Source organism: Musa acuminata, chromosome BXJ3-6 (assembly GCF_036884655.1).
Source record: "Musa acuminata AAA Group cultivar baxijiao chromosome BXJ3-6, Cavendish_Baxijiao_AAA, whole genome shotgun sequence".
NCBI lineage: Eukaryota > Viridiplantae > Streptophyta > Magnoliopsida > Zingiberales > Musaceae > Musa > Musa acuminata.
The window spans coordinates 10,609,400-10,635,169 of NC_088354.1; the positions used below are offsets into that span (position 1 = coordinate 10,609,400).

Genomic DNA, 25,770 nt, shown 5'->3' on the forward strand with positions numbered 1-25,770 from the left:
CGAAGGGCTCCTTCGTGGTTAAGCGGCACCGAGTGCAGCAGAACACATCGACAGCGACAGACTCTCTTTCTCCGATTACTGCGCTTGTTATCTAATTGATCGGACGGTCCTGATCCAAAGTGATGTCGGATCCGGAATCGATGGACGTCTCTGATACTTGCATTGGAAGTTCCCAGTGCAAGACATCATTGGAGAGGATCCGCACCGTTTGACTTGGTATCGACAACGACCAAATTGTTGTGCACTTGATCGGACGGTCCTGATCGAAAGCGATGGTCGGGTCCCGAATTGTTGGACGTCTCTGATACTGGCATTGGAAGTTCCCAGTTACAGACATCGTTGGAGAGGACGGCATCGCTCAACTCGCTTCATCTCTGATTGCTGCGCTTGTTATCCAATTGATCTTGCAGTCCTGATCCTAAGTGATGGTCGGCTCTGATACGTGTACTGGAAGTTCCTAGTTGCAGACATCATTGGAGAGGATCCGCACCGTTTGACTGGGTAGCTCGACAACTCCAGCCAACCTTCGCCGTATACCTCGGGGCCCGCCGCTACCCCGAGATGGATACCTTATTCCGGACGCCGAATCCTCTCACCCGCAGCGATCGCGTTCGCTCGTCGAGGGATCGAGGATGGATATGGTATCCGGGCGGATACCCACCACGGGACGCGATATTCCACCGTTCCCCCCGGGGCGCCGCTCCCTGCTGTACCAGTCCACGTCCAGAGAAGCATCGGCGAAATTTCTCCGCTCTTTAAATTATGGCAACTACTCCAATACTATAATGCTTGGTGGCAGTTAATCGCCTTCTCAATGACGCCAAGAAAGTAAACCTCCCAGCGAGTGGAGGACGACTTCTTCTCGATCGCAGACCAGGAGGAGGTACGCTATGGCTTTCCTTCTCGATTTGGCTTAGAGTTCGGTTCCTTCTTGTCATGAGTTGGATTTCGGTTTGATCTCCCCTTTCTTGTTTTCTTGGATGGGTTCGGCTGTCAAATTGTTTTCTTTGGATGGGTTTGCCTATTAAGTTGTTTTCTTGGATCGTATGTGGATCAACAGAGGAGGATTTAGAGCCGACTCGGTAGATTTCTTTCCCCATGTGGACTTCTTTGGAGCCGGAGTTTCTTGATCGTTCTGGTTTAAGATTTGTTTTGTCGTTAATTCTGTTTGTAACATGGGATTTAAAGCTCTAAATTTTCTCTACCTTTGTGGAGTCATGTTTGTCGCTGGAGGTCGATTTCCTTCTCGAGATCTTCCCGTGGACCTTTCTGAGTTGAATATGAGTGAGGTATAAATGGAAGCGGAGCCAAGATTGTACCGTTAGCTCGTTGTGAGTTCGTAACATGGTCAAGTGGAATGCTTAGGTGAAATTACATGCCTAGTGGTAAATCGTCTTCTGGCTCATAGATTTGGGCTTATCTGTTAGGTAGAATTGTTACTCGTGGCATGATTCCAAGAGTTGAAAATCTTCAATCAAGATTGTAAGAAACTGCAATCAATTACTCATGTAATGATTAATTAAGTTGCATGCCATGGTTGTACACGAGAAACATGATAAGGTAAAAGAAAAACTATATTTCCTAAAGGAGGTTAAAAATTCATGTGAGTGACGACAAAATGTCAATATGCAAACCATAACTGGTACAGCTATATATATCATTCTTAACATTCCTAATATCTATGTTTAAATGCTAACATTTAGCAAATTTTTTGCAAGAACACTTGAAAATGAAAAAGATGGTTAATTTTACTCGATATGAATGAAAGTGTCCAATCCAAAGCAATGTTGACAATCTTCCTATTATATTGTTTACACATTTTTTGTTGTAGTACTTGCATTTTTTTATGAATCAAAGTAAAGATCAACAAGATGTCCAGCATGAGGATGCCTTTTCTCTTACATACTGCTGGTTTGACACACTCAGCAGTATTATGAACAATCACATTCGGATAACGATGCTGATGTTTCTTACATGAACTCCCCAGTAGTTCCTTATGATCTAGTTTTGAATTACTTGCTAATAGTCAATTGTTTGCTATTTGTGTTTTTTTAATAATTTGTTGAAAATTTGTTAATCTTAATTATATTCATGGTCAAGATTGAAAATTCTGAATCATAAACTGTTGAACTAGAGCATCTAATAATTTAGTTCAAGCCTATGGTTCTCTAATTGAAAGATACAACTCAATTTAGAGGTCAAGTGAGTTAAGTCTACTGATCAACATTGCATGATAATAATATGATGATGTTTTCTTTTGTTCTTGTTTATGACAATTATGCTTGTGCCTTGTGTATTCAATTATGTCTAAAGTTAGTCTATCCCTACTTTAAGAAAAGCAGATCTCTTCTTCTTTGAAGCACTGCTGTGGGTGTAAAAGAAAATAAAACTCATTATAATTTTTTGCATATATAAAAATCAGAGCGAGATTTTTTTTCTTAAAGAACATAACATTATTTTCAAAGAGCAAAATCAGATAGGTTATGGTGTCACTTTCGGTGTAAGATAATAATGGAGATCAGTAAATGTCGATGAAACAATACTTTGGATACAAGCTTTTCTTTTGCAAAGAGAAATACCTTAAATCTTTTGAAATATTGTAATAATAAAAGAAACAAAATCATTTGACAAGACTCACAAAATACAAGAATAGCATCAGTGCTGTTACACCTCCAAAAGTGAATTCAGCAGTGGGAAATGATGGTGAAAGGGGATAGGAGCATAAGCAAAATGACGTGGTCAGGCCACGATGACATGGTGAGGGGCGCATGACATAGTTTGGTGAGGCCAAGGAGAATATGGTGTGAAATACTTGCATTGTAGTTTAATACCTGATCCTGGGTTTTTAATATGTACCGGGCGGTACGTATCGGTTCACCAGTTGATCGGCACGCGAACCGCTTGCTACCTGGTGGTATCAACTTGGCTGCGGTGAGGCGAGGCAAGGAAGAAGAGAGCGTTCAAAGAAGAGGGAGAAACATCGAAGAAGAGGGAGAAGCGTTGAGAAAGAGTATTGCGGAGTCATCAATGCGCCATCACTAGCATCTCGATGAACCTGAGCCCATTGAACCTTAGCGCAAACTTATCTTTCACACCCTTTCTCGATCCTGATCCAGCGCTGCCCTCCCTCGATGATCCTGATCCAGGAGGTAACGACAAGGAGAGTTGTACCTCTTTGGAGGAGGAGCTGGAGGCGCGGGGATTAGAGGAGGCAACGGCGAGAGCAGCGGAAGAGGCGGCTGCGAGGAAGGCGGCGAAGACCCCGACCTTCTTTATCTCTAAATGGTCTCCTTTGTCCATTGTTGTTGCACGGAGAACCTTCCGATATCTATGTCGTCTTTCTTCTCCTCACCTCCTTGACGTCGAAGGCCATAGACGAGGTGACCGCTCAGTACACCGTATCTTTATCTTTTTATATATTGATTTTTCATTTTTATATTTTTATATAAAAATATATATATTTTATTATTTCTTTTAGTGATCTTGTATGTCTAACTTCACATTCAAGCATTGTCTATGCATGACTTAGATGGATTGTCTTCATCAATGCATATAGTATGGGGATAGGGTGGAATAATGCCATCGAAGATTTATATATATATATATATATATATATATATATATATATATATATATATAATATTTAGTACTGCTCGGTACTAAAATTGATTTTTATATTTTTTTAGGCATATTGCTCGGTACATTGTACAATATCGTACCGAGCAAAGCTAGATACATTGGTATGGTATGAAATTTTAATTCTTGACCTGATCTATATCTTGTAGTTCTTGGATATTAACCTAAACCACACAATGTCATCAAAGTTCATCAATGTCTTATTTTTAAGTAACTCACCCTAGTAGGGTCAAGTTTGACACAGTTTTAACCTAATAATTGTTGGGTTGGCTCTAAAACTTGACGAGTTGAGTCAAACCTGCTGAGTTTTGAGTTGACGCTTTGAGTTTTTAATTTTTGGTTCAGCCATGAACCAGAAATTAAACTGAAGCTTCCGATAATGTTCTGCCTTTCCTTTTTCATATAAATGCTCTGTCTATCTTGGCAATATTTGCTTGACCTGAATGATAATATAAACCCCAATTAAGCAAGGGTGACAAAACCTAGTATAAAAACTATATTATCATTAACATGACCTATTTCGACATGCATCATTTTAACTTGTTTTGATTGTCCTTCAGCATGTTACTGTCCATGTATTTGATAATATAAACCCCAATCGAGCAAGTGTGACAAAACCTAGTATAAAAACTATAATATCATTAACATGACCTATTTAGACATGCATCATTTCAACTTGCTTTGATTGTCGTTCTGCATGTTACTGTCTGTGCATCTTTCTCTGTCCCTTTTATAATTTGTCAACATCATGCTTGATCATATCTTTTTTTTTTACATCTTAGCTCCACATAAATATGTGCATTATTTACTAATTTAACAAGAAAGAGTGCCTACTCTGAAACAATCATGATAACAGTCTTTTAACTGTTATATAAAATGATGTTTGTTTCTATCCTGAGCGAATATTTTACTTACCTGTTGCAGAACAGCCTGTAGTTCTTGTTCTTGCTGCTTTCCACTACTTCTTGAAAAAGGCTGGTGATTAGTTTAGTCTGTGCAATAGATGCTGGTGTTCGTGATCATGAAATTCAGTTCTCTTTAGTAGGCACTGCACTACAATTAAGCTGAAGCTATGAATCATCGGGAGGATAAATTTGTGAGGTTAGTCATTATTTGGTGTTTAATGTTAATTCATGTCTGCAGCTTGTCCCTTTAGTGCATTAAATTCTGTTGGCCATTACTGAAGATACTTCGTACTTTGTAGTGCTACCCTGCCTACTGGAACCTTGTTTTTTGCTGTTTACAAGGCTGGTTGTTTTAAAGCAATTAGTGCTGCTCTACAGCTTTCTTTCACTTGTGGTTGAAAAATACTGGATTATTTGTTACAAGTTCATTAAATTTCAAATATTCTCATGTGAAGTTTGTGGATTCTACACTTCTTTATAAATTTTTTAGTGTAATTTGGTAATAGAAGCTTGCCATTTCTTTTTGAGGACCTTTTTATTGAAGGAACTTCGGGAAGTGAAAAGGGAAGGTGATCTATATTCATTAAATTGGCCTGCTTAATATTTCCATGATAATAAGTTTTTTTTTGTTTTGAAATTCATAAAACAAGGCTTATGGTAGATTTTCTTTCAAGGAAGAAAGATGTTGAGAAAAGAATGTTAAAGATAGGGGAAAAGAAGCAAAGGTTTATAACTTTATGTTATGTTAGATGCATAAATATTGATAACCAGAGGGTGCTTGTTGATGATATTGAGATAAGGAAATACATGCAATTACAAAGGGAATATCATATTTAATGGTCTTAAATCTTTTATATCTCAATCAATTTTATTTGTATTTCATCCTTTAATTAATAAGATGAAATTAATAGGCATTTGGATATTGTTTACTCTAAAAAATATAATTTAATGCAATTACTCTAAAAAATACAATTTAATAGGCAAAGGGAATCACACCCCCTGTTTTTTGTTGTAGCATAATCTTGTATCTAGGACCATGCAACAGTGATTATGCTTTGTTTTTGTTGATTTTGAAACCAAACACCAGGAGTATTTGTATCAGTGCATAATGCAGGGTGATACTTTGAAATTAAGTGAGCTTCAGGAAGGTGCTATATAGTGTGTAACATGAACATAGATACAGTGTCAGGAAAATGTTCTGCATTTTAAGCATGATAATTTTTTGTTTATCAGTCTCAGAGAAAATGTCTTCACTTTTCTCAGGATTGTGAAATTTCAAATAGTAACTAATGCTTATTTAGTCAATTTCTTCTTCTCTCTGATTTATGTTGCGTTATTTCACAAAAGTGGTAACCAATATGACTTATGTAGATTTGAGAAAACATATCAAGCTTTGAAATGGAATTGTTAGTGGCGATCCTTGTGTCATCATGTCCTCTCTGTTGACAGGTTTCATGACTGGAGTTCAGAGCAATCCCTGGATTCAGAAAGGGCTTTTTTAGGCAGAAAACAGAGAAGTCTTAGTTCAGCAAAAAGGATTTTTCAAGGAGGATTTGATTGGGTCAGAAGCATTTTTAAGTTTCAGTCTTCTACAAATTCATCTGCGGGGGTACCAAAGTCTAAAAAGAAAGTTCTAGATCCTCAAGGACCGTTTCTTCAAAGGTGGAACAAAATATTTGTCATATCCTGCATAGTTGCTGTGTCTGTGGACCCCTTGTTCTTCTACATTCCAGTTATTGATGGTGACAATAATTGTCTTTATTTGGATAAAAAACTAGAAATTGCTGCAAGTGTACTGCGGTTTTTCACAGATATCTTCTACTTGGTCCATATTGTTTTTCAATTTCGAACTGGGTTCATCGCTCCTTCATCTAGGGTATTTGGAAGGGGAGTTTTGGTCAAAGATTTGTCGGCAATAGCCAAGCGATATTTATCATCATATTTCCTAATTGACATTCTTGCTGTTTTTCCACTTCCACAGGTATCAAACTCATTCTATGTACTATCCATGAATATATATTATGCATTTCTATTGTCAAAACATGATATTTATTTAGGTAGTGGATTTTGATTATTGTCTATATATATATTAGTACTTTAACATTAGTAAGAGGCGAAGCGTATCTATTTAAACAAAGACCAAGGAAATTAGTCTGCAAACTTTTTACTGCTAATTTTAATTTACACAAGCAGATAATTTATTGAGCTTATCATTTTGCTTGTAAGAAAGACTGTTGAGGACCATGTTCGGGTTTCTTGTTTGTTTTTCTAATAATCAGGAAGCTACTCCCTTAAATGACATTCACTAATCACTATCAGCCTGGGTCATTGTGAATCTTTTTGGTACCACATTTTCATCTTTCACTAATATTGGATTATTGGCAATTATAGTTTGTGCAGTTAAATTCCGAAGTCCTTGTCATCATCCCTGTGTTCCATAGGCATGATGAATGATGCTAATGGAACTGCATGCTTGGTTTTCTACTAGATCACGGTTTATTGGGATGCATAGTTGATTATTTGTAGCTTGCAAGAGGGGATATCTAAGAACTGCAATGTTAGGTTTCTTGATGTATGAGTATTAAGGATTTTCTTATGCACATTGGGGGACTAACATATGCCACATAAAGTATCCTGTATTACCAGTAGCAAAGCCAAGCAGGTCCATATTTCAATGTGGGGCACTTAAAACCATGGATGTGATCAGGATCAATCAACATATTAGGGGATTTAACCATGACTTAGGATTGGTTGATTATGGTATTATATTCACTGTAACTAAGAAACCTGGCAACTATGCTTGAGTTTGAAGGGGAGAAAATATTTGCAAATATGTTGGCATGTCAGTCCTACATTATTTATGTGCAAAGATCATACTTATAGAATCATGGAACCCAAAATAATAGCTCCGTGTTAATTATTTTGGACAATGTTCTACTTTGTTGCAAGTATCTCTACCATGGATCAATCCATGTTGTTATCAGAGCACCTTTGTGGGTGTCAGTGTTGCTAAATTGTTGTGTTACACCTGTACTGGTACCGGATAGTGCAATGAATTCAAAGGAAAACTGTTAGTCTAATAGGAGGCCTTCCTGATTTGCTCACACATTAGAAATTTGGAGCAGAAAAGTAATCCTATATTTAGTGTTTTCACCTAAAAGTTAGTGGGCTTGCTTTGTCAGTGGGCGAGGATTGACGTTATGTGACATGTTTCAATTTTTCCCATTTTTACTGCCATAACTTTGCAATATTCATATTGATAAGATTAAGAATGACTTAAAATTCTTCTTGATACGCTATAAAATCCATGCTTTAAAATTCTCCTTAAATGATGATTGTTATTCCATGCTTTAGGTTAGTAAATTGCCATCATGCAGGAAAAAATCGAAGCTTTGACAACAAATTATTATAAAAATATAAATGAAAATCAATTGAGGCACAGATCTTTAGGTTGTGTTCTTCCTATTTGTTGTAATTGTCCAATTATGGTTAGATTTATATCAACTTGCTAAATTCTTTGCTTTGAAATGAGTACATGATGTACAGTTTTGTTTCCTTTTCATTCTTTATTTTAGTTTCTTATAGGGTAGAACTATTTTCTATGGCAGCTATGGTTGTCACAGTCAGTATTTTATTAAAATCACTGATTACTTTAGCTACAGTTACTGATAACATTTTTATAAATCCAAACAGATTATGATATTGCTCATAATACCCAAACTTGAAGGTTCAGCACTCCTGAATGCAAAGAATGCACTGATGTTTGCTGTTATATTCCAATACGTGCCAAGAGTTCTTAGGATCATACCATTGTATCTTGAAGTTACAAGATCTGCTGGTATAATTGCTGAAACAGCATGGGTTGGAGCTGCTTTTAACCTTTTACTTTACATGCTTGCAAGTCATGTAAGTTTACTTGAAGTTTCAATTTTAATTTTTTTTATTTTGGTGATTTTTAAAAGACTATACTAATTCTGGTAACATCTGCTAGTTGTGGTTCATGTTTTGTTCTTGTTTCAGTCCACTGATCCCTGGTCTCCAAAATGTCATTCTGGGATTAGTTTAGGCTTCAGAGATTCAGCAGCCTTATCTATGGACCCCTAAGATGAGGGGTTTCTTTGCTGCATAATTAGGAATATCATCCATGAATCATGATAATGTTTTAACAAGATGTCTACAGTTTGAAATTAAAAATTGAAGTTGATTTCTTCATATTTACACAAGGTCCAACCAGCTACTTCAATGTGGAGGACAGTACAGAAAATATTTCCTAGAACTTGTAGCTTTACTGTCCTGAACCAGGAGTTGCATGTGAATATTAAGGGTTCCTTTCTTGATCCCTTTTGTCTCATTTTAAAATTTTTTCATTCATGAGGTTGTAGTCATTTACCTCTTTTTGACAATAACTTATCATGTTGTAGATAAGTTTTATTTACAGCTTGTCCTGTCAGGGCTTCACTGTCCTTTGTTTGGTACGCATCATCTTTTCCTTTGATTCCTCTTCTTTTTTTTTCCAACTATGCCCTCTACATTCTTAGAATTGTTCCTTTGCACATTAGTGACTAATTCTGAACTTCATTTCCATTTTGACTTGTCCACGTTGATTATGAATTTACAAAAAATTTAATTAGTCACAGCATACAGTTGCTATGTGTGAGGTAGAAGACTTTCCTGTATGCTTTCATAGCCACAATGAGTTATGGTGATGGAAGGTGATTGGAATTTGGAACTTCAAAGTAGCATTGCTTATTTTCAGTAATTACCTATATGAAATCGAGTTAATCTAAGGCGTTCATCAATTGTAAGTATAATAGAGAAATCTGGTCATTAGGGATCACTGCAAGGAATTAGGAACTTTCTTGATTGGCTACAGACCTTTGAAAGATTTTTTAGGTGCTCCTAGTTGTTTAAGAGATAAGATGCTTTTCTTTGTATAGCTGAAGGTTCTTTCCTTTTGTGGGGTACTAGTAGAATTTGGTGGAATTTATCTTAACAGTACCACTACTTGGCCATCAAATTTTAGAAAGGGATGGAGACTAAGATGGGCTATCATCAGTTTGCAGAGTCGTTACATGGAAGCATGACAAAGAATGTGTACAACTCCAAGTTCTATGCCTTGGTTGCATGTTCTGTATTTCCATGCTCAAATACAGGAAAAACTGTATGCATGGCTGGCCAAGAAGTTCTTTTATAATCGAATTTCACCAATAAAAAACTGTATGCATGGCTGGCTCAAATATAGGACTCAGTGGTTAGATTTTTGTTAAAACTAGAAACTCTCAAGTTATAACTTATTGGATATAACTTCTGTTTTGGGCAATGTTAGCATGGTTGAGATTGGCTAGGGAAAACATGATTGGGCCGAGAAGAATTGCAATTAACCAAAAAATATGTTTTTAGTATAAAGTAAAAAAAAAAGGAAAAAACTTAAGAATTTTTTTTGATTTAAAATGATTATAATTTATATTAAAATTTTAATGTAGGTTTGGCTACAAAATCTGTATATAAGTTAAAATTAAACTTCTAATGTTTAGAATTTAAGAGCTAATTAATTTTCCACATCATAAATCTATCTTCTTTTTTTTTCCATTTTATAAATTTCAAAACCCATTTCTAATTAGTTTTTGATTATATAATTGCTAATTTTGTTTAACTTTACATTATGTTAGTTTACTCTGTAATTTCATATGTGATCCTTTTAGGATTGTCTGCAAAGTCAATGTATCCATGCAAGTTCTCTGATATGGTATGACAGTCATGATCAAAACTCTCATCATTTGCATATTATGTGCTAAATTAGGAAAATCTTTCCTCAATCATCTTTATTTTAGTTGTTATCATATTATCTCATTCAAGGAACTATCGATTAGTATCTATTGGCCTGACAAAGGACCAAGGTCAGACCTTATGGGTCGGTATTAGTCAATATTTTAACTTTTTATTTTTATTTTTTTATTTTTCTCTCATGATAGCATGTGGTACAAGTTGGTATATCCTGCTTAGTATACCTGTGTTCAATATTGAACTTTTTATTTTTTCTCTCGTGATAGCATGTGGTACAAGTCGGTATACCCTGCTTGGTATACTAGTGTTGTACATTTCGAGTAACTGATACTGATCGATATTTTAATTCTTGATCTTGTTATTTTTGTCCTTTTTTTATTGTTATAAGTTATATGACAGCAGCTATTTGAGTGTTGCCGAAGCTTGATCAGCCATAATAGTAATCGGACCTTAAGTTCTCCACTATTCTATTGGACTTAACATCTTCGACTTCACCAATTTCTATTCTGCATCATATAGTTTAAGATTTGATCAGATATATCCTCTTTTTGAGCTGATCTGTTTTCCAACAGTGCAGTATAAGCCTATCAAGGATCTGTTGGCTCTCACTTCCTTTGTTTAACATGAAAGAAATGACATTGAGATTGTTTCACAAAAATTCTTTAGTATGAATGCTTATATATATCTTTTTTCTGTTTTTGCATATCAAATTGCTGAGAATGTCCTATTTTTCATCATCTTTAATGCATTTACCAATAGTTGGCAAGCTGATTCAGTTCATTGAGCAATATTCTCGCACTGCTCAAAGAAAAAGAAGTATATATAGGTTGTGTCTCTATAGTACATTTTCTAAATTTTCAGTCAATTTTTGATGTATAATACGACCAATAACTTGCAGAAGATATTTTATCTGGCTTGCATGGAAGAACTTAAACTTTCTTTTGGCTGATCTGGACCTGCTGTTTTAATTTCTTGTAGATACTGGGAGCATTTTGGTATTTTCTTTCTATAGAACGTGAAGGCACTTGTTGGGGAAAAGCTTGTGCCCAACCTGATTGCAAAATTGACTCTTTAATCTGTGGACAGCAAAACAACCAGAATAATAGTTTCCTGGGAGATGCTTGCCCTATAAGTCCCAAAAATGGGACTATCTTTGACTTCGGAATATATCTACAAGCTCTGCAAAATGTTGTTCGATCAGAAAAGTTCTTGGAGAAGTTTTTTTATTGCTTTTGGTGGGGGCTTCAAAATCTAAGGTAATAATGTATTTGATAATATATTCGATCAGAAATTTTTTGTGAGGCACAAAAAATTATAATCTATGTTTATTGATTTTGACGGACACAAAATATTATTTCTCAATGTTTTTTTTAGTATAATCCTTTTCTTATAATCTGTGCAAACTTAAGAATCTTTGGAAGGATTTTTTTCTTTCTTTTTTTCTGTGTTTTTATTGCTAAGTATCATAAACATTATAAATCTTTCTACATGAGAAAATTAAGAGTATTTAACATTGTTTTGATTTTCATTTATTTGTCCCAATAGGTTTATAGTTCAAACCATCTGTGAATGACAAATGCAGTGTTATATATTTGTGTTTGCACCAGGAGCAGATGCACTTACATATGTGTGTACATGATTTGACCTGTTGCAATCTTCACTAAATTAAGTGGATCTAATTGCTCTTGAACACACCTGAATAATCTACGTTAGATACTTCATTGTTTACTCAAGACACTTGTATGGTAGATATAAGGATTTGGTAGATGTAAGGACTTCTTTGATCAGATTCAATACTATCACATTTCATCATTTTGCTTCTGTAGCTAAAATATGACTATTCTGCAGTTCTCTTGGACAAAACCTTAAAACAAGCACTTACATTTGGGAGAATATTTTTGCTGTTTGTGTTTCCATCTTTGGCTTAGTTCTGTTTGCGCTTCTCATTGGCAATATGCAGGTACGCCGCTTTCATCATTTATCACACTCATGATTGTGATTACATTTTTTTTATCTATGTTTGAAATCAGAGATATTTGCTTTATATCTTTCATGTAACATATGTACGTGGTTTTTTAACAACTATAATTGTCCGTGACAAAGTATAAATCTTTAATTGTGCAATGTATTCACCAATCTTTGACATGAATCTCTTTGAAACTGCTGCCTTTTTGTCCACACTTCATGTAGCTTCATGGAAGGACTTTATGGCAAATCCTCTTTATTCCTTATGTTTTCTTCATATTTTCCAAGGTTAAGATATTAGTATCAAACAGTGTGCGCTTTGATTCACCAAGTCAATACAACCATATTTTCTTCACTTATAAAAGGTTTACAAGTTAAATCCTAGGTTGGTAAACATTTTTGCTATTCCAGACATATCTACAATCAACTACTGTCAGAATAGAAGAAATGAGAGTAAAAAGGAGAGATGCAGAGCAGTGGATGTCTCACCGATCCCTTCCTGAGAGCCTAAAGGAGAGAATACGCCGTTATGAGCAGTATAGGTGGCAAGAAACAAGAGGAGTAGATGAAGAGCATCTTCTTCATAACCTTCCTAAAGACCTTCGAAGGGATATAAAGCACCATCTCTGCTTATCACTCCTCAAGCGGGTAGGATTTTTTATGTTAAAATTTCCATATATTCTATTTCTCTAATTGCATTTTCCAATTTTGTTCCATATTTTTGTGGTGAGAATCGTCAGTAACGATTTTGTCATGACTACTGCATGTAATTTTAGCTCCAGCAGCATTATTGAATCAATGTTTCTAGTTTCAAACTAAGGTCTAATTGAGTTAACATTTTGCAGCTCACAGCTCACTGTAAAAGATGATTTTCAGTCGCTTATTGAAAAATGAAAATACTGTAAAATTCAAAATTTCAACTTTTTCTTGTCATTTATTTGATACTAGACAAAACATGTTACTGGATGAAATAAATAATGCATATTAGATCGATGGCTAACTATAGAACATGACAACATGTTAGTATATGAGAGGGATATTGTTATATGTCAAAGTTCCTTTAGTCATGGTTACAACTTATAATGATAGAATATTTTTTTAAAAACTTAAAAATTAACTTTCCAGAAAGTTATCATAACAAGCAAACATAATTTCCAACATCAAATAATTCAAGTGGAAAACAATTTTGTCTGATTCTCACTTCTGATCTGTTGAAACGTTCAATTTCTGATTGTTTGAGGTTAGAATTAGCTTTATATTGGGAGAGTAAGGGTGGTGAGATTTGAAGAAACCATATGGGTTAGGGTTATATGAACTTTGGGTATGGGTTAGCTTCTGAGATTAGTTTCCAGAGAGACGGGTGCTTTTGTCTTTCTAGAGCATCTGTCTTCAGAAAGAAGAATCGTGAATAGGAATAGGGAGATTTGAAAGAAGCACAATAGAGAATTCAGAATTGGTGAATTTAGCTAGAAGATTGAGAGTATGAATAGGTGTTGGGTGTCTTCCCTGCATGAGAGGTGAGGCCCAACCCATTTAGGAGTCATCTTTCGTGTTTCAGAATACTAAAAGTACCTTGCCCTGGTTGTTCAGAGTCATCACATTTGCCTTGTTTGAACGAGCTCACCACTAATATTTTGGTTCACAAGACATGGAAGTAATGTTTGATATTCTTCATTGCACTTCCAAATGAATCATACTTATGATACGATTTAGTGAAAACTTGTAGTTGATGAGTTGTTCTTTGGAGAAATGATGCAATCCACATATCATTCCTTGTAGGTTCCAATGTTTGAGAAGATGGATGATCAACTCATCGATGCCATGTCTGATCGTTTGAAACCAGTTTTATACACTAAATGCAGCTGCATCGTTCGTGAAGGAGACCCAGTAAATGAAATGCTCTTTATTATGCGAGGAAAGCTAGAGAGCATGACCACTAATGGTGGAAGAACTGGATTTTTCAATTCAGACATTCTGAAGGCTGGAGATTTCTGCGGGGAAGAGCTTCTGACCTGGGCTCTAGACCCTTACTCATCATCCAGCCTCCCTATCTCGACAAGGACAGTTAAGACACTATCTGAAGTCGAAGCTTTTGCTCTGATGGCTGATGATCTGAAGTTTGTTGCTACACAATTCAGAAGGCTGCATAGCAAACAACTGCAGCATTCATTTAGATACCATTCGCAGCAATGGAGGACATGGGCTGCTTGTTTTATACAGGCAGCTTGGCGTAGATACTCGAGAAAGAAGCTTGAAGACTCTTTGCATGAAAAGGAGAAAAGGTTGCAGGCTGCAATGGTCAGCGGTGGTGCTAGTTCACCGAGCCTTGGCGCTGCGCTGTACGCTTCGAGGTTTGCAGCGAATGTGCTGCGCAACTTGCGCCGACACAAGAGCAGGAAGGCCCCTCCTTTGATGATATTGCAGAAGCCAGCAGAGCCTGATTTTTCTGCTGAATAAGCATTGGTGCATAGCCTCCCGCCGAATTGTTCTTCTTGCTCCTAGTTACTACCGTACTCGTGCCTTTCCAAAAATTATTTTTGTTTTTCTAAATATATATTCAAAAGAATGTAGCAGCAAGTTATGGTGTATATATCAAGTTGACTAGGTCATTTCATTCTATGTCAACCACCTGGGTTAGTTGTGCAGCCATACATGTATTCTGGTTAGATGTCAAAGTTCCCATGAAAGACTGGTGTAGAAATATATGAAAACTTATGTTGGGGATGTGGAATTATGCTACTTGTAGATTGTGAATTATAACAGAAGCATTCTTGTATTGATTTCTCAAGCTAAGATGGCTCCAGTGATAATTTCATGGTCATGTCCGGTTACAAAATTGTTTGTCTCACTTCTTTTGACCTCAACCATTCATCTGAATTTTCAAATTAATTCTTTAATTTTAGTTTCTTTTTTTTTTTTTGAAAAAAATGGATTGTTGATATTAATAATAAATAATGAGCACTTGAAGTGATTGTTCTACATTCTTGTATGGGCAAATATTTTTTTTTCTTAAAAAGATAAATATATTAACTCTTATTGCTGACATTCAAAAAATAGCTTTCTAGATCACAATACAAAAAAGGATTCAATTGAGAGAGTCACTTCCACTCCTCAAGAAAAAAAGAATGGTCTGATTAACTTGCATATTTGGCTAACCAGTTAGTTAATCCATCTTCTATTTAAGATCCGTATTAGCATGTGTGACTCCACTTAATAAGTTCAAATCTCAATTTTCACAAATAACAATATAGAATATTTCATCTATTAATATACATATATCCACCAAAAAGTGGTTCATCAATATTTTTTTTTATTTTATTTAAGAAAACCCAAATCGCTTGTCTCATCTTTCACCACATATCCATCATAATTAAGCTTTACATATTATGTTTAAGGTGTGCTCCAATTCACAGCCATACAGTTGATGGCTATGTCACAAGCCATTTCAACATTTATTATCTATCATATATGAGCAGCAGCAGCAGCACAGTTGCCCGTCTCGTTTGCATGTTGCAAAGACCAACCGAGCTAACCTTTGGTCTCTCTGTCACCACTATTCCATCTTCTCTTTCATTCTACGAATGGGACTTAATTTGCTTGCTCTCTTTTCTTCTCAGAGATTATTATTATTAGTCTTCTTTTTCATGTAGCACACACAATTTTTGTCTATTGGATATAATAGTATTTATTCCAAATGAAATGCCACTCGTAATCCATCATTTAAGATATAGAGAATAATAAGAGAAAAAGAAATCCAACAGAAATGAATCTAATTTCGAAAAAGGAAAAGGAATCACTCACCCCAACCGTTGAAGACTTCGATCCACACTCGGTTTCCTTTTCCGAAGACGATTTGTGCTTCCTCAGACAATGCAAAGCGGAGTCCGAGTAGAAATCAACCTCGGCTTCGGATTCTCATGCGTCTCTTCTATCCCTATATAAACACACACGTAGAGTGATGGTGTCCATCCATCGCTGCCTTCTTCTCCACTCTCTATCTTCCCTCCTTTGCTTCGAGAAAGGTAGAAGCTGAAGGTATCCATCCATGGGAGCCGTCACGTCCGAGTCCAACAGCGAGGCCACAGAGGGGCCAGAGGAGCCGCCGCCGCCTAATACCCCCGCGTCGCCCGGCGAGGGCACGTCGAAGAAGCGCAAGAAGGTCGCCAGAGACATGTACCGCCCGCGTATCGTGCCGAAGTGGGTGACCGAATTGGTGACGGCGGAGCGCGGCACCGACATCCACTTCATTGCCGAGAAGACCATCGAGAAGTCGGACCTGGTCCGGCAACAGAACCGCTTCTACCTCCCCAAGGACTTCGTCAAGGCCAACCTCGTCCCCATGCTCTCGGAGTTGGAACGGGAATCCGCCAGCCTCGTCGGCGACGACAGAAAGAGGAGCAGGGTGACCGAGGGAGTCAAGGCAGAGAAACGGAAGGCGAAGGTGTCGGGAAGGGAGCACGGAGGGCTGCCCGTGGTGGTGTTCACCAGGTGCAGGTTCCGGTGCTACCTGAAGCTGACCTGCTGGGACGGCAGCGCGGGCACCGTCATCAAGGGCGACGAGCTGAAGTACTTCGCGCTATGGAGCTTCCTAAAAGTGGGCGACGAGGTAGAGACGTGGGCCTTCCGTCGAGGAGGCGACCTATGCTTCGCCATTGGGAAGCCGACCGCGTCGTCCTCCAGCTGCGGATCACGTCATTTGGAGAGACCGCCATGCGCACTTCCTTTGCGCTTTCTGTAATCTTAGCTTAGCAGCTTTTATTAGGAACTTGTACTAAATCAGACAACTCTTTTCTTTGTTTTTCTTCATATAAATAAGAGAAGACTGATTTTTTTTCATATGATTTCATTCATATATTAGTATAAAAGGTTGATCCACAATAACAAAATTATTTTAGGTCGTATCATCGGGAAGCCCATCTTCATGTATGATGATGTTGACTCGGATCCACTCTGCGTTGACCTCGCGAGAAAGAGACATGGGGGGTCTATTCTACTGTCATTAATGTACCCCGTGAAGCGTACACCGTGTCGTTACGTTCTTTGTTTTGTCTCTCGAGTATACTATCGTTACCCTGTAGCCTACACTATAAATATCGTAACGGCACCGTGTACGCTTCACGGCGTCCGCGAACAAACCTCCTTCGTCTCTCTCGCTCGCTAGGCGAAGAGAGGGGCCGGCGTGCATTCCCGGCCCGTTTCAGTAACCGTCGCGAGCCCTACCCACGCCGACCGACACCCCATCATCCGCCGTCCAATCCCCTAGAGCGCTAATGTCCACGCTCTTCCTCGCTCCTCCCTGAGGCGACTCGGTAGGAGTCCGAATCGCCAAGGACCGACGTTCCTCCGTCGTCCGCGTCCCCCCGCCCGCGGATCCACGTCGCGGGGCTTGGACCCTTGACGGTCTCCACGCGCGGGAGGGGGATCGGGTGGATCCCGTGGCGATCCGACGGTCGGTGGTTGCGGCCTTCTGGTGTTGTATCATGGAATAGAGGGGGGTCAAGCCGCGTGCGCTCGGGACATGAAACCCCCAAGCGTAACGGCCGGCAGCCCCGACAGCCACTATAGGATGGCGGCGCAATCGCAATCACACTCGGAGTCGGAGGGGCTTCCTCGCTTAGGTTTCCTCATGGAGGGGCCTGACCCAACCACCACCACTACCCCATCCGCCGCCGGAACCCCGATGCCGCCAAGCGGACCCTCGCGGAGGGAGAGAACTACCGTTCCTCCTCGATCATCCCCCCGCCGCCCTCCGCGGACACTGGCGCCGGGGAAGACCCTGTCGCACGGGTCGGTGTCACTACTGGGGAGGCGGAGGGACATGGAGGACACGATGACGGAGGTGACGGGCTTCTCGGCAGGTGGATACGGGTAGTTCGCGGTGCACGACGGGCACGGGGGAGCGATGGTGGCGCGGGCGTGCCGGGACCGGCTGCAGGTGGCTGTGACGGAGGGCCGCCCGGGTGGGTGAGGGGGAGGAGACGTGGAGGTGGGCGTGAAGGTGGACGCCGCGGCGATGTTGGAGGTCGCGGAGCTGTAGCAGGGGTTGGTGGTGGGAGACAAATGGATCATGGTGGCCACATGCGGCGACTCCCGGACGGTGCTCTCACGCGGCGGGGTGGCCGTGCCCCCTTTCTATCCATCAAGGTCTGTTTCTTCCTTCCCTTTTTATCTCACAAGAAAGAGCTCTCATCTTTAATGCTTCCATATTACTTTATCCTCAGCATTTAAGTATCATTTTATCCTCATCTTCATCTTTATTGTGGTGCATTCTTACTCATTTATTGCAGAATTGGAGCACTTACGGTACAATGTATCTATATTTTCATGCTTTATATGCTGTTGTCGTCATTTTCATTCCCGAAATGCTCCTCGTTTCCTCATGCTATCGACTTTTGCTGTTTGTTTGCTTGAGTACTATAAATGTAGATTAGCATGTTGAGGCTGGACCCATTGTGCAAATATATTGTAGTAAGTTTCTACAAGGAATTCTAGGACATGTTATGATACCATTTCCTTTGTGTTACCCTTGGTATGAGTTGTCTTTATTGCTGCAATGGCTTTGCATGACATGATTTCTAGCAAGTGCATGTTCCTGTATTCCTTTAGGGAGGTAGACACTGCATCTGGATTAGATGCAGTATCATGCATAGATGATAGCAGAGATAACGGAGGATGGGGTTGGGAATCTCCTTTAGAGTTAAGAAAGCTCACACTATATAGCAAAAAACATTAGCATATTTCGAAGTGCGGGTTCTTATATGTTGTTAGTTAGTAGTCTGCATCATGGCTTTCAGGGCTTACTGGTTAACCAGTCAATTACATTCTCCATATGTGTGGATTAACTTGATTTGTACAATTGAAAAAAAATTAAAAAAGAGAGAGAAATTGATGCTAAAGCTGTTACAAGTCTTCAACACCCTCTGTTTCATTATGTGAGCCAGGACTTGTATGTTGACTTGTTTGATTTTGTAAGATGAAATGCTAAAAAAGAAAGAAACTTTAGAAAAAGAATTATTAGCTGAAGTGTTTCTTGCAATCGAATTGAGTAACGAACAACAAATACGAGGCCATCGTTGATGAATTCTCAAAAAGAAAAAGGGAAGTTCAACAAAGAAGCATTTGCATGCAATCTAAGGGACCAATGAACATTGAGAATGTGGAAGAGGAGTTTGTTAAATTCTAATGACAAAGGAAATCAGCAAAGAAAAACGATCCCACAGATTGGTGAATGCTAAAAACATGGCAGCAGACCAATTCAATACTATATGAAGAAACGAAAAAATGACAAAGAATTTCCTTTAAATAATTGCACAATACATAATTGATTAATCAGCATTTGAAATCTGCCATTCGATAATTTCATTTGTCATATATGGCAATTTAGATTGTTCTTCCATATTTGTTGTTAGCATATTTGGGTAAATCTGAAGACAAAAGGTTCAGTCAGGTCAAATCTATGCATTGTCGTGACCCATCCTTGGATTGCCTTTGGCCAAGATTCGTTTTGGATCGACATAAGCTCTTATTCAGCTACGCAACACATGACGTGCAGATGCTCTCCACCTTTCAAATATAGCCTTTGATACTCTTTTTGGTTTATCCAAATTAGTGAAATTAACCTCATTCACGCATTGGAACATGCCACTGCAAAGTTTTGCCTCCACAGGTTTGGAGGTTATGTTGTCATTTACTACAACTTAAACTGGTTAGATGTATCCAGTGATACCTTTTTTTTTATTTAAACCATTAGATATATTCAGTGATTCTTTTTTTCTTTTCTTGAGTGTCTACTTGTTTTCGATATCTTTCCATTATTTAGTTCTATTCTTCCTCTCTTAACATATCTCAATCATCTTTGTTTAAAGCTTCCAGTATAAGCTTTTGATTTGATAATGAATACAAATTAACAACTGAAGCAACAGTAGGTGATTTGCATGGGAATGTTCATGTGCTTTGTACCACCCTTAGAACTACTTAGGCCCAAACACTACACTTTCATCTGTGTTCATTGCATATGTGGATTGTGATAATTTCTGGATATATATATATATATATATATCATTTGTGTTTCTTTAGACTATCATCCAACCTTTTTACAATTGGCAAGTTCAATTCTTTATCAAGGTACCACTTTTATCTAGTTAGTCTAGCTGGTTTCATCGCAGCTTGTGTATCTTTATGAGTTCAATTTGTTATCATTTTTATACAGAGTGATTAATCAATCACATAGCAAATTCATGACGCTGTTCTTATTGTGTGGATGTAATCGGTATCCATTTCAACCATTCTAAGCACTACAGTTTATGCAACTTGAGCCCGAATAATTGCTCTGTGGGTTTCGTCATTGATACAAGCTCATAAGCATTCATATAGTATATGCTTTTTCTATAACAACCATGAAATAGCATAATGATATATATGGTTTTGTGATTGTCAGTAAGTACCTGTCTTTCATTTCTTAATCTAGAACTAAATACTTGGTGTTTGTTCTCAAAGCGTGTACACGCTTAAGAAAATACTAATGAATTTACAAACAAAAAAACGTCGATGCTAATGATTGGCTTCTTCCTAAAAGCCTGACAGGCCAGATGAGCTCATAAGAGTGGAAGAATCTTTTATTGGGTATGTTGTGTCTTAGTAGGTGTATTATCCTGCAGCTCTCTATCACAAAAAAAAGAACATATCAGCTGTGAAGAACACCACGCTATGATGTGAGTTGACAAAGTTAGGCCAGTATCCGGGATATGCATTGAACTCTGCAACAGCTGACGACGTCAAATGTGGATAGGATGTCCACCCCCGAGTCTTTCTTCTAGATTCGAATAGCAGATGCACATGATGAGGGTGGTTGCTTTGATCCAACCAATCAAATGCCTTTTGTCGAGTTACTTGGAAATTCCAGTGTCGGAGGTAACACAACAGAACAAGTAGGAAGTTTCCTTAATAATATTGTTCATCGATATCTACGTTTTCCACCACCAACAACAGCAACCCGAGCAACAAGATATCCAAAGTTATCTGCTCTACATGGATCAGGAAAGCAGCATCTCTCCGTGGTAGCTTCCCTGATTTGTTTTTCTTCTCAGCTCAACAAAAAGGTAATTTTGTACACAAATCAACAGAGACGATTGGTAAAGAACGAGTGACTCCTCATAAGTGTCATCACATTTCTGCCAGAAAAGCTCCAAATTTTTTCTCGTAGATTCCATTAATAAGCTGTTGCTGGTTGAGACCCCAGGCGGACGCTAAATGCATCATTAGCTGATCCGGTGGTGGTGTCCCCTCCCAATATTCTGGTGGCTCTGAAACAGAAGGTTCACGAAGATTCAGCAACATCTCTCTCTTCCAGCCAAGGGGGGATGCTGAGAAACTAGCTTCCATTCTCCACAACAAAAGCAAACATTGAACGATTATATAATTTCCACAAAAAGTCCCCATTGAGCTTTACTTTCGTTTTTTGCAAATAAACAAAAAGAAAGGCAAACTTGATTTATTGTAGTTTTTGTTTTTTTTTTAATGAGCAAAAGTTTTGTGGACGCAACAAAAGAGAAGCACTCAAAAGTGGGAATTTAAATGACTGCATGTTTAGACCGACATGCGCACTTCCTTTGCGCTTTCTGTAATCTTAGCTTAGCAGCTTTTATTAGGAACTTGTACTAAATCAGACAACTCTTTTCTTTGTTTTTCTTGATATACATAAGAGAAAGACTCAATTTTTTTTCATATATTATTATAAGAGCCCATCTTCTAGGTTTTTCTTGATATAAATAACAAAAATATTTTAGGTGATATCATCGGGAGCCCATCTTCATGTATGATTATGTTGACTCGGATCCACTATGCGTGTGGACCTCGCGAGAAAGAGCCATAGGAGGTCTGTTCTACTGTCATTTACGTACCTCGCGAAGCGTACACCGTGTCATTACGTTCTTTATATCGTCTCTCGAGTGTACTATCATTACCGTGAAGCCTACAATATAAAGATTGTAACGGCACCGTGTACGCTTCACGGCGTCCGTGAACAAACCTCGTTCGTCTCTCTCGCTAGCTAGGAGAAGAGAGGGGCGGCGTGCATTCCCGGCCCGTTTCAGTAACCCCATCATCCGCCGTCCAATCTCTAGAGCGCTAATCTCCACGCTCTTCCTCGTTCCTCCCTGAGGCGACTCGGTACCTGCAAAAAGAAGGCCGAATCGCCAAGGACCGACGCTCCTCCGTCGTCCGCGTCCCCCCGGCCGCGGATCCACGTCGCGGGGCTTGGACCCTTGACGGTCTCCACGCGCGGGAGGGGGATCGGGTGGCTCCCGTGGCGATCCGACGGTCGGTGGTTGCGGCCTTCTGGTGTTGTATCATGGAATAGAGGGGGGTCAAGCGGCTGCGGCGTGCGCTCGGCACATCGAACCCCCCACGCGTAACGGCCGGCGGCCGCGACAACTACTATAGGATGGCGGCGCAGTCGAATCGGAGAGGCCTCCTTGCATAGGTTTCCTCATGGAGAGACCTGACAAAACCACCACTACCACCACCCCATCCGCCGCCGCTCCCGCCCCCGGAACCCCGATGCCCCCAAACGGACCCTCGCGGAGGGAGAGAACTACCGTTCCGCCTCGATCATCCCCCTGCCGCCCTCAGCGGACACTGGCTCCGGGGAAGACCCTGTCGCACGGGTCGGTGTCGCGACTGGGGAGGCGGAGGGACATGGAGGACACGATGACGGCGGTGATGGGGTTCTCGGCAGGTGGGTACGGGTAGTTCGCGGTGTACGACAGGCACGTGGGAACGATGGTGGTGGCGCGGGCGTGCCGTGACAGGCTGCACGTGCCATAATGTTGTGTTTGCGCTTCTCATTGGCGATTTGCAGGTACGCTATTTTCATCATTTATCACACTCACGATTGTGATTACAATTTTCTTTTTTTTTATCTATGTTCGAAATCAGAGATATTATATCTTTCATGCAACAAATATAAGTGGATTTTTAACAACTATGATTGTCCGTGACAAAAGTATAAATCTTTAATCATGCAATGTATTCACCAATATTTCACATGAATATCTTTGAAACTGCTGTCTTTTTGTCCACACTTTGATGTAGCTTCATGGAAGAACTTTATGGCAAATCCTCTTTCTTCCTTATGTTTTCGGAGGTTAAGATAGTAAGTAGTATTGATAACGGAAAATCATGATGCTGTCAACTCACCCTTTCGGAAAGTTCCACTTAGGCAATGACACGAGTGGAGGAGCCCATACCCTCCTACAATCGTCAATTGAAACACGATCCATCCCCCTACCCACCTTAATCTCTCGAAAGACCAACAACGAGGCCCACCTCTTTTTTCATCATCGGAAATGTTCACTACGGGTAACTTGACACCCCTTCTCCCACGCCGACTGCCACTTCAGGTAGGCTCACATGCTCGATCACAGAGAGCCTTAATCCTCAATGACATGACCTGGTTTCCCGGACAATTGACACTACGAGGGACCACTCCTTGCTTATCCCAAACGGGCTCAAAATCTTGACGAACAGTGCCTCTACGATCATCCTTTCCTGACGTCACTCTTAGAGAGACGTAATCACTAATCGCCGATGTAAGGGGTACCCTAATCTGTTATTGGTTTCATGCAACCAACTACTAAAGTATAATAGTCAGCCCCCAAAACCTAAAAAAGAGGACAAAGCGAAATACTACAAAGCTCCACTGAACTCTTTCTCTACTTTTCTACTAACTTAGGCATCAAAGGGGTTGGGTTGGGTCGGGAATATCCTCCAATACTGACTGCTTGTGCAGGGACCTTGACGAGACTAAGGTGCACCTCGGGACAACACCAAATCCACCTCAGCGAACAAGCAGTGCCTTGAAACGACACAAAATCCACCTTAACAAACAAGTAATACCTCGGGATTGGACCAATCGAGTCTGCTTCTCGTTTGGATCACCCTCATGTGATCCTCATGGGCTTGTGCCTTCAGGAGAGCTCACCACTAATATTTTGATTTACAAAACATGCAAGTAATGTTTGATATTCTTCATTGCACGAATCATCCTTACGATACGATTTAGTCAAAACTTGTAGTTGACGAGTTGTTGTTATTTGGAGAAATGATGCAATCCTCATATCATTCCTCGTAGGTTCCGATGTTTGAGAAGATGGATGATCAACTCATGGACGCTGATAGGGGTAAAAACTGATTTGACATAACACCCCAGATTTGTCATAATACATCATCCCCACGTCGGACACTCTGTCGCGACACACTGCCCCAACACGCGCATTAACAACGACACGACGCGCGCCCACGCCGGCCGTACCCCAACGACCTCCTCGGCTGACCCTCGTATCCAGCCAAGGCGGGGGAAGGCGCTGACTGACACCCCCCATGCCCCGCGGCAGCCCGGCCTTCCACGCAAAGCCCACGACGTCGGCAAGCGCCATCAGAGGTACGGCCCTGCCCCGGCGGGTCGTCGCATCAGGTAACATCGAGCCCTCTTATAAATACCCCCTGGCCCCCAACAGGCCAGGGGGAGAGGAAGAAAAGGGGAAGAACAACAATCTCTCTAGAATCTCCTCTCCGCGATCACTAACTAGACCGTCGGAGGGGTCGGGCCGAGCTACCGACCCGACCTGTGTGCAGGTGCTCGTCCGCGACTGGGCGCAATCACCGCCGCAGGACTTTCCAAGTCAGGCCATCCCCATCTCCCCCAGCAACCTCCAGGACCAGAGGGGCGCCACGTCTGATCCCCGTCATCCGGAGCCCCAGAACCAGCCGCGTCGACCCCGAGGTCACGCCCTAAAAAGTTACTTACCGTAACAGATTGGCGCTAGAAGGAGGGCCCCGGGCAAATGACAAGCGATCAGCAAATCCACCTCGGCGAATCCTCGGGTGCTGAGCTCCCCGCCTTAGGGGAGCATCCCCCGCGCAACGAAACCCGCGACGAGCGCCCCGCAGCAGTAGCGGAACGCTACTGGCAACTGTTCAATGACTCAGGCTTGTCGCCCCCCGGCGAGGCGCCCGCCGACCTATCACAAGTGTCACCCGAGGCCTTCCAGGACCTCGCCCACCAGGTCCGAGCTTTGACGAGCATGGTGCAGACCATCGTCTCCCAGCGAACCCCGCCGCCTGCGACGCGACCTCCGCAGCAACGAGAGACCCCTGCCCAAGCCCACGTACCGCTCCCAGAGCTTCCGGGCTCACCTCGAAACCCCGCAACTCGGCCCGGGAGCCGGGAGGTAGAAGACACGGCTAGTCGCCCCGCGCCCGAGGCCCCTACCGCCGACTCGACAAATGCCCTGCAGGCTCAGTTACGCCTCGTCAGCCAAAGGCTCGACGAGGTACAGCAAGAAGTACGTAAGTCGAAGGAAGAATCCGGGGCGGATGGGCACCAAGGGTCCCCGTTCACTCCCGAGATACAAGATCAGGCGGTCCCGTCACACTTCCGCCTCCCCGCCCTGGACGCGTATGACGGTGCTACTGACCCGAC

At 40.6% G+C, this 25,770-nt stretch overlaps 1 protein-coding gene and 1 long non-coding RNA gene across 6 annotated transcripts; both read left to right on the forward strand.

Annotated features, from left to right (window-relative positions):
* The first annotated feature begins 437 nt into the window (after window positions 1-437).
* LOC103987796 (cyclic nucleotide-gated ion channel 1) lies at window positions 438-15,078 on the forward strand. Of its 5 annotated transcripts, none has more exons than XM_018827401.2 (8): window positions 438-883; window positions 4,566-4,737; window positions 5,991-6,522; window positions 8,235-8,447; window positions 11,304-11,581; window positions 12,174-12,285; window positions 12,702-12,938; window positions 14,070-15,078. In XM_018827401.2, exons 2-8 carry the CDS (start codon window positions 4,709-4,711, stop codon window positions 14,745-14,747), a joined length of 2,079 nt encoding a protein of 692 aa, XP_018682946.2. In that variant the 5' UTR covers window positions 438-883; window positions 4,566-4,708; the 3' UTR covers window positions 14,748-15,078. The 5 variants fall into 5 exon arrangements, with proteins under 5 accessions (XP_018682946.2, XP_009404479.2, XP_009404480.2 ...); XM_009406204.3 differs by having other exon boundaries at window positions 544-883; window positions 4,561-4,737; XM_009406205.3 differs by lacking the exon at window positions 438-883 and adding an exon at window positions 895-1,082 and having other exon boundaries at window positions 4,561-4,737.
* Window positions 15,079-17,181: 2,103 nt separating this feature from the next.
* Window positions 17,182-21,598, forward strand: LOC135640726 (uncharacterized). The gene is made up of 2 exons (XR_010497444.1): window positions 17,182-18,434; window positions 20,948-21,598. It is a non-coding gene; the product is annotated as an uncharacterized LOC135640726 (long non-coding RNA).
* The last annotated feature ends 4,172 nt before the right edge of the window (window positions 21,599-25,770 follow it).

Excerpts from the sequence above, each read along its gene's own strand:
- LOC103987796 (XM_018827401.2), top strand. The coding sequence starts at position 4,709 with ATGAATCATCGGGAGGATAAATTTGTGAG. Across the intron at positions 6,523-8,234 it reads CTGTTTTTCCACTTCCACAG|ATTATGATATTGCTCATAAT; the intron begins GTATCAAACTCA and ends AAATCCAAACAG. Across the intron at positions 11,582-12,173 it reads TGGGGGCTTCAAAATCTAAG|TTCTCTTGGACAAAACCTTA; the intron begins GTAATAATGTAT and ends ACTATTCTGCAG.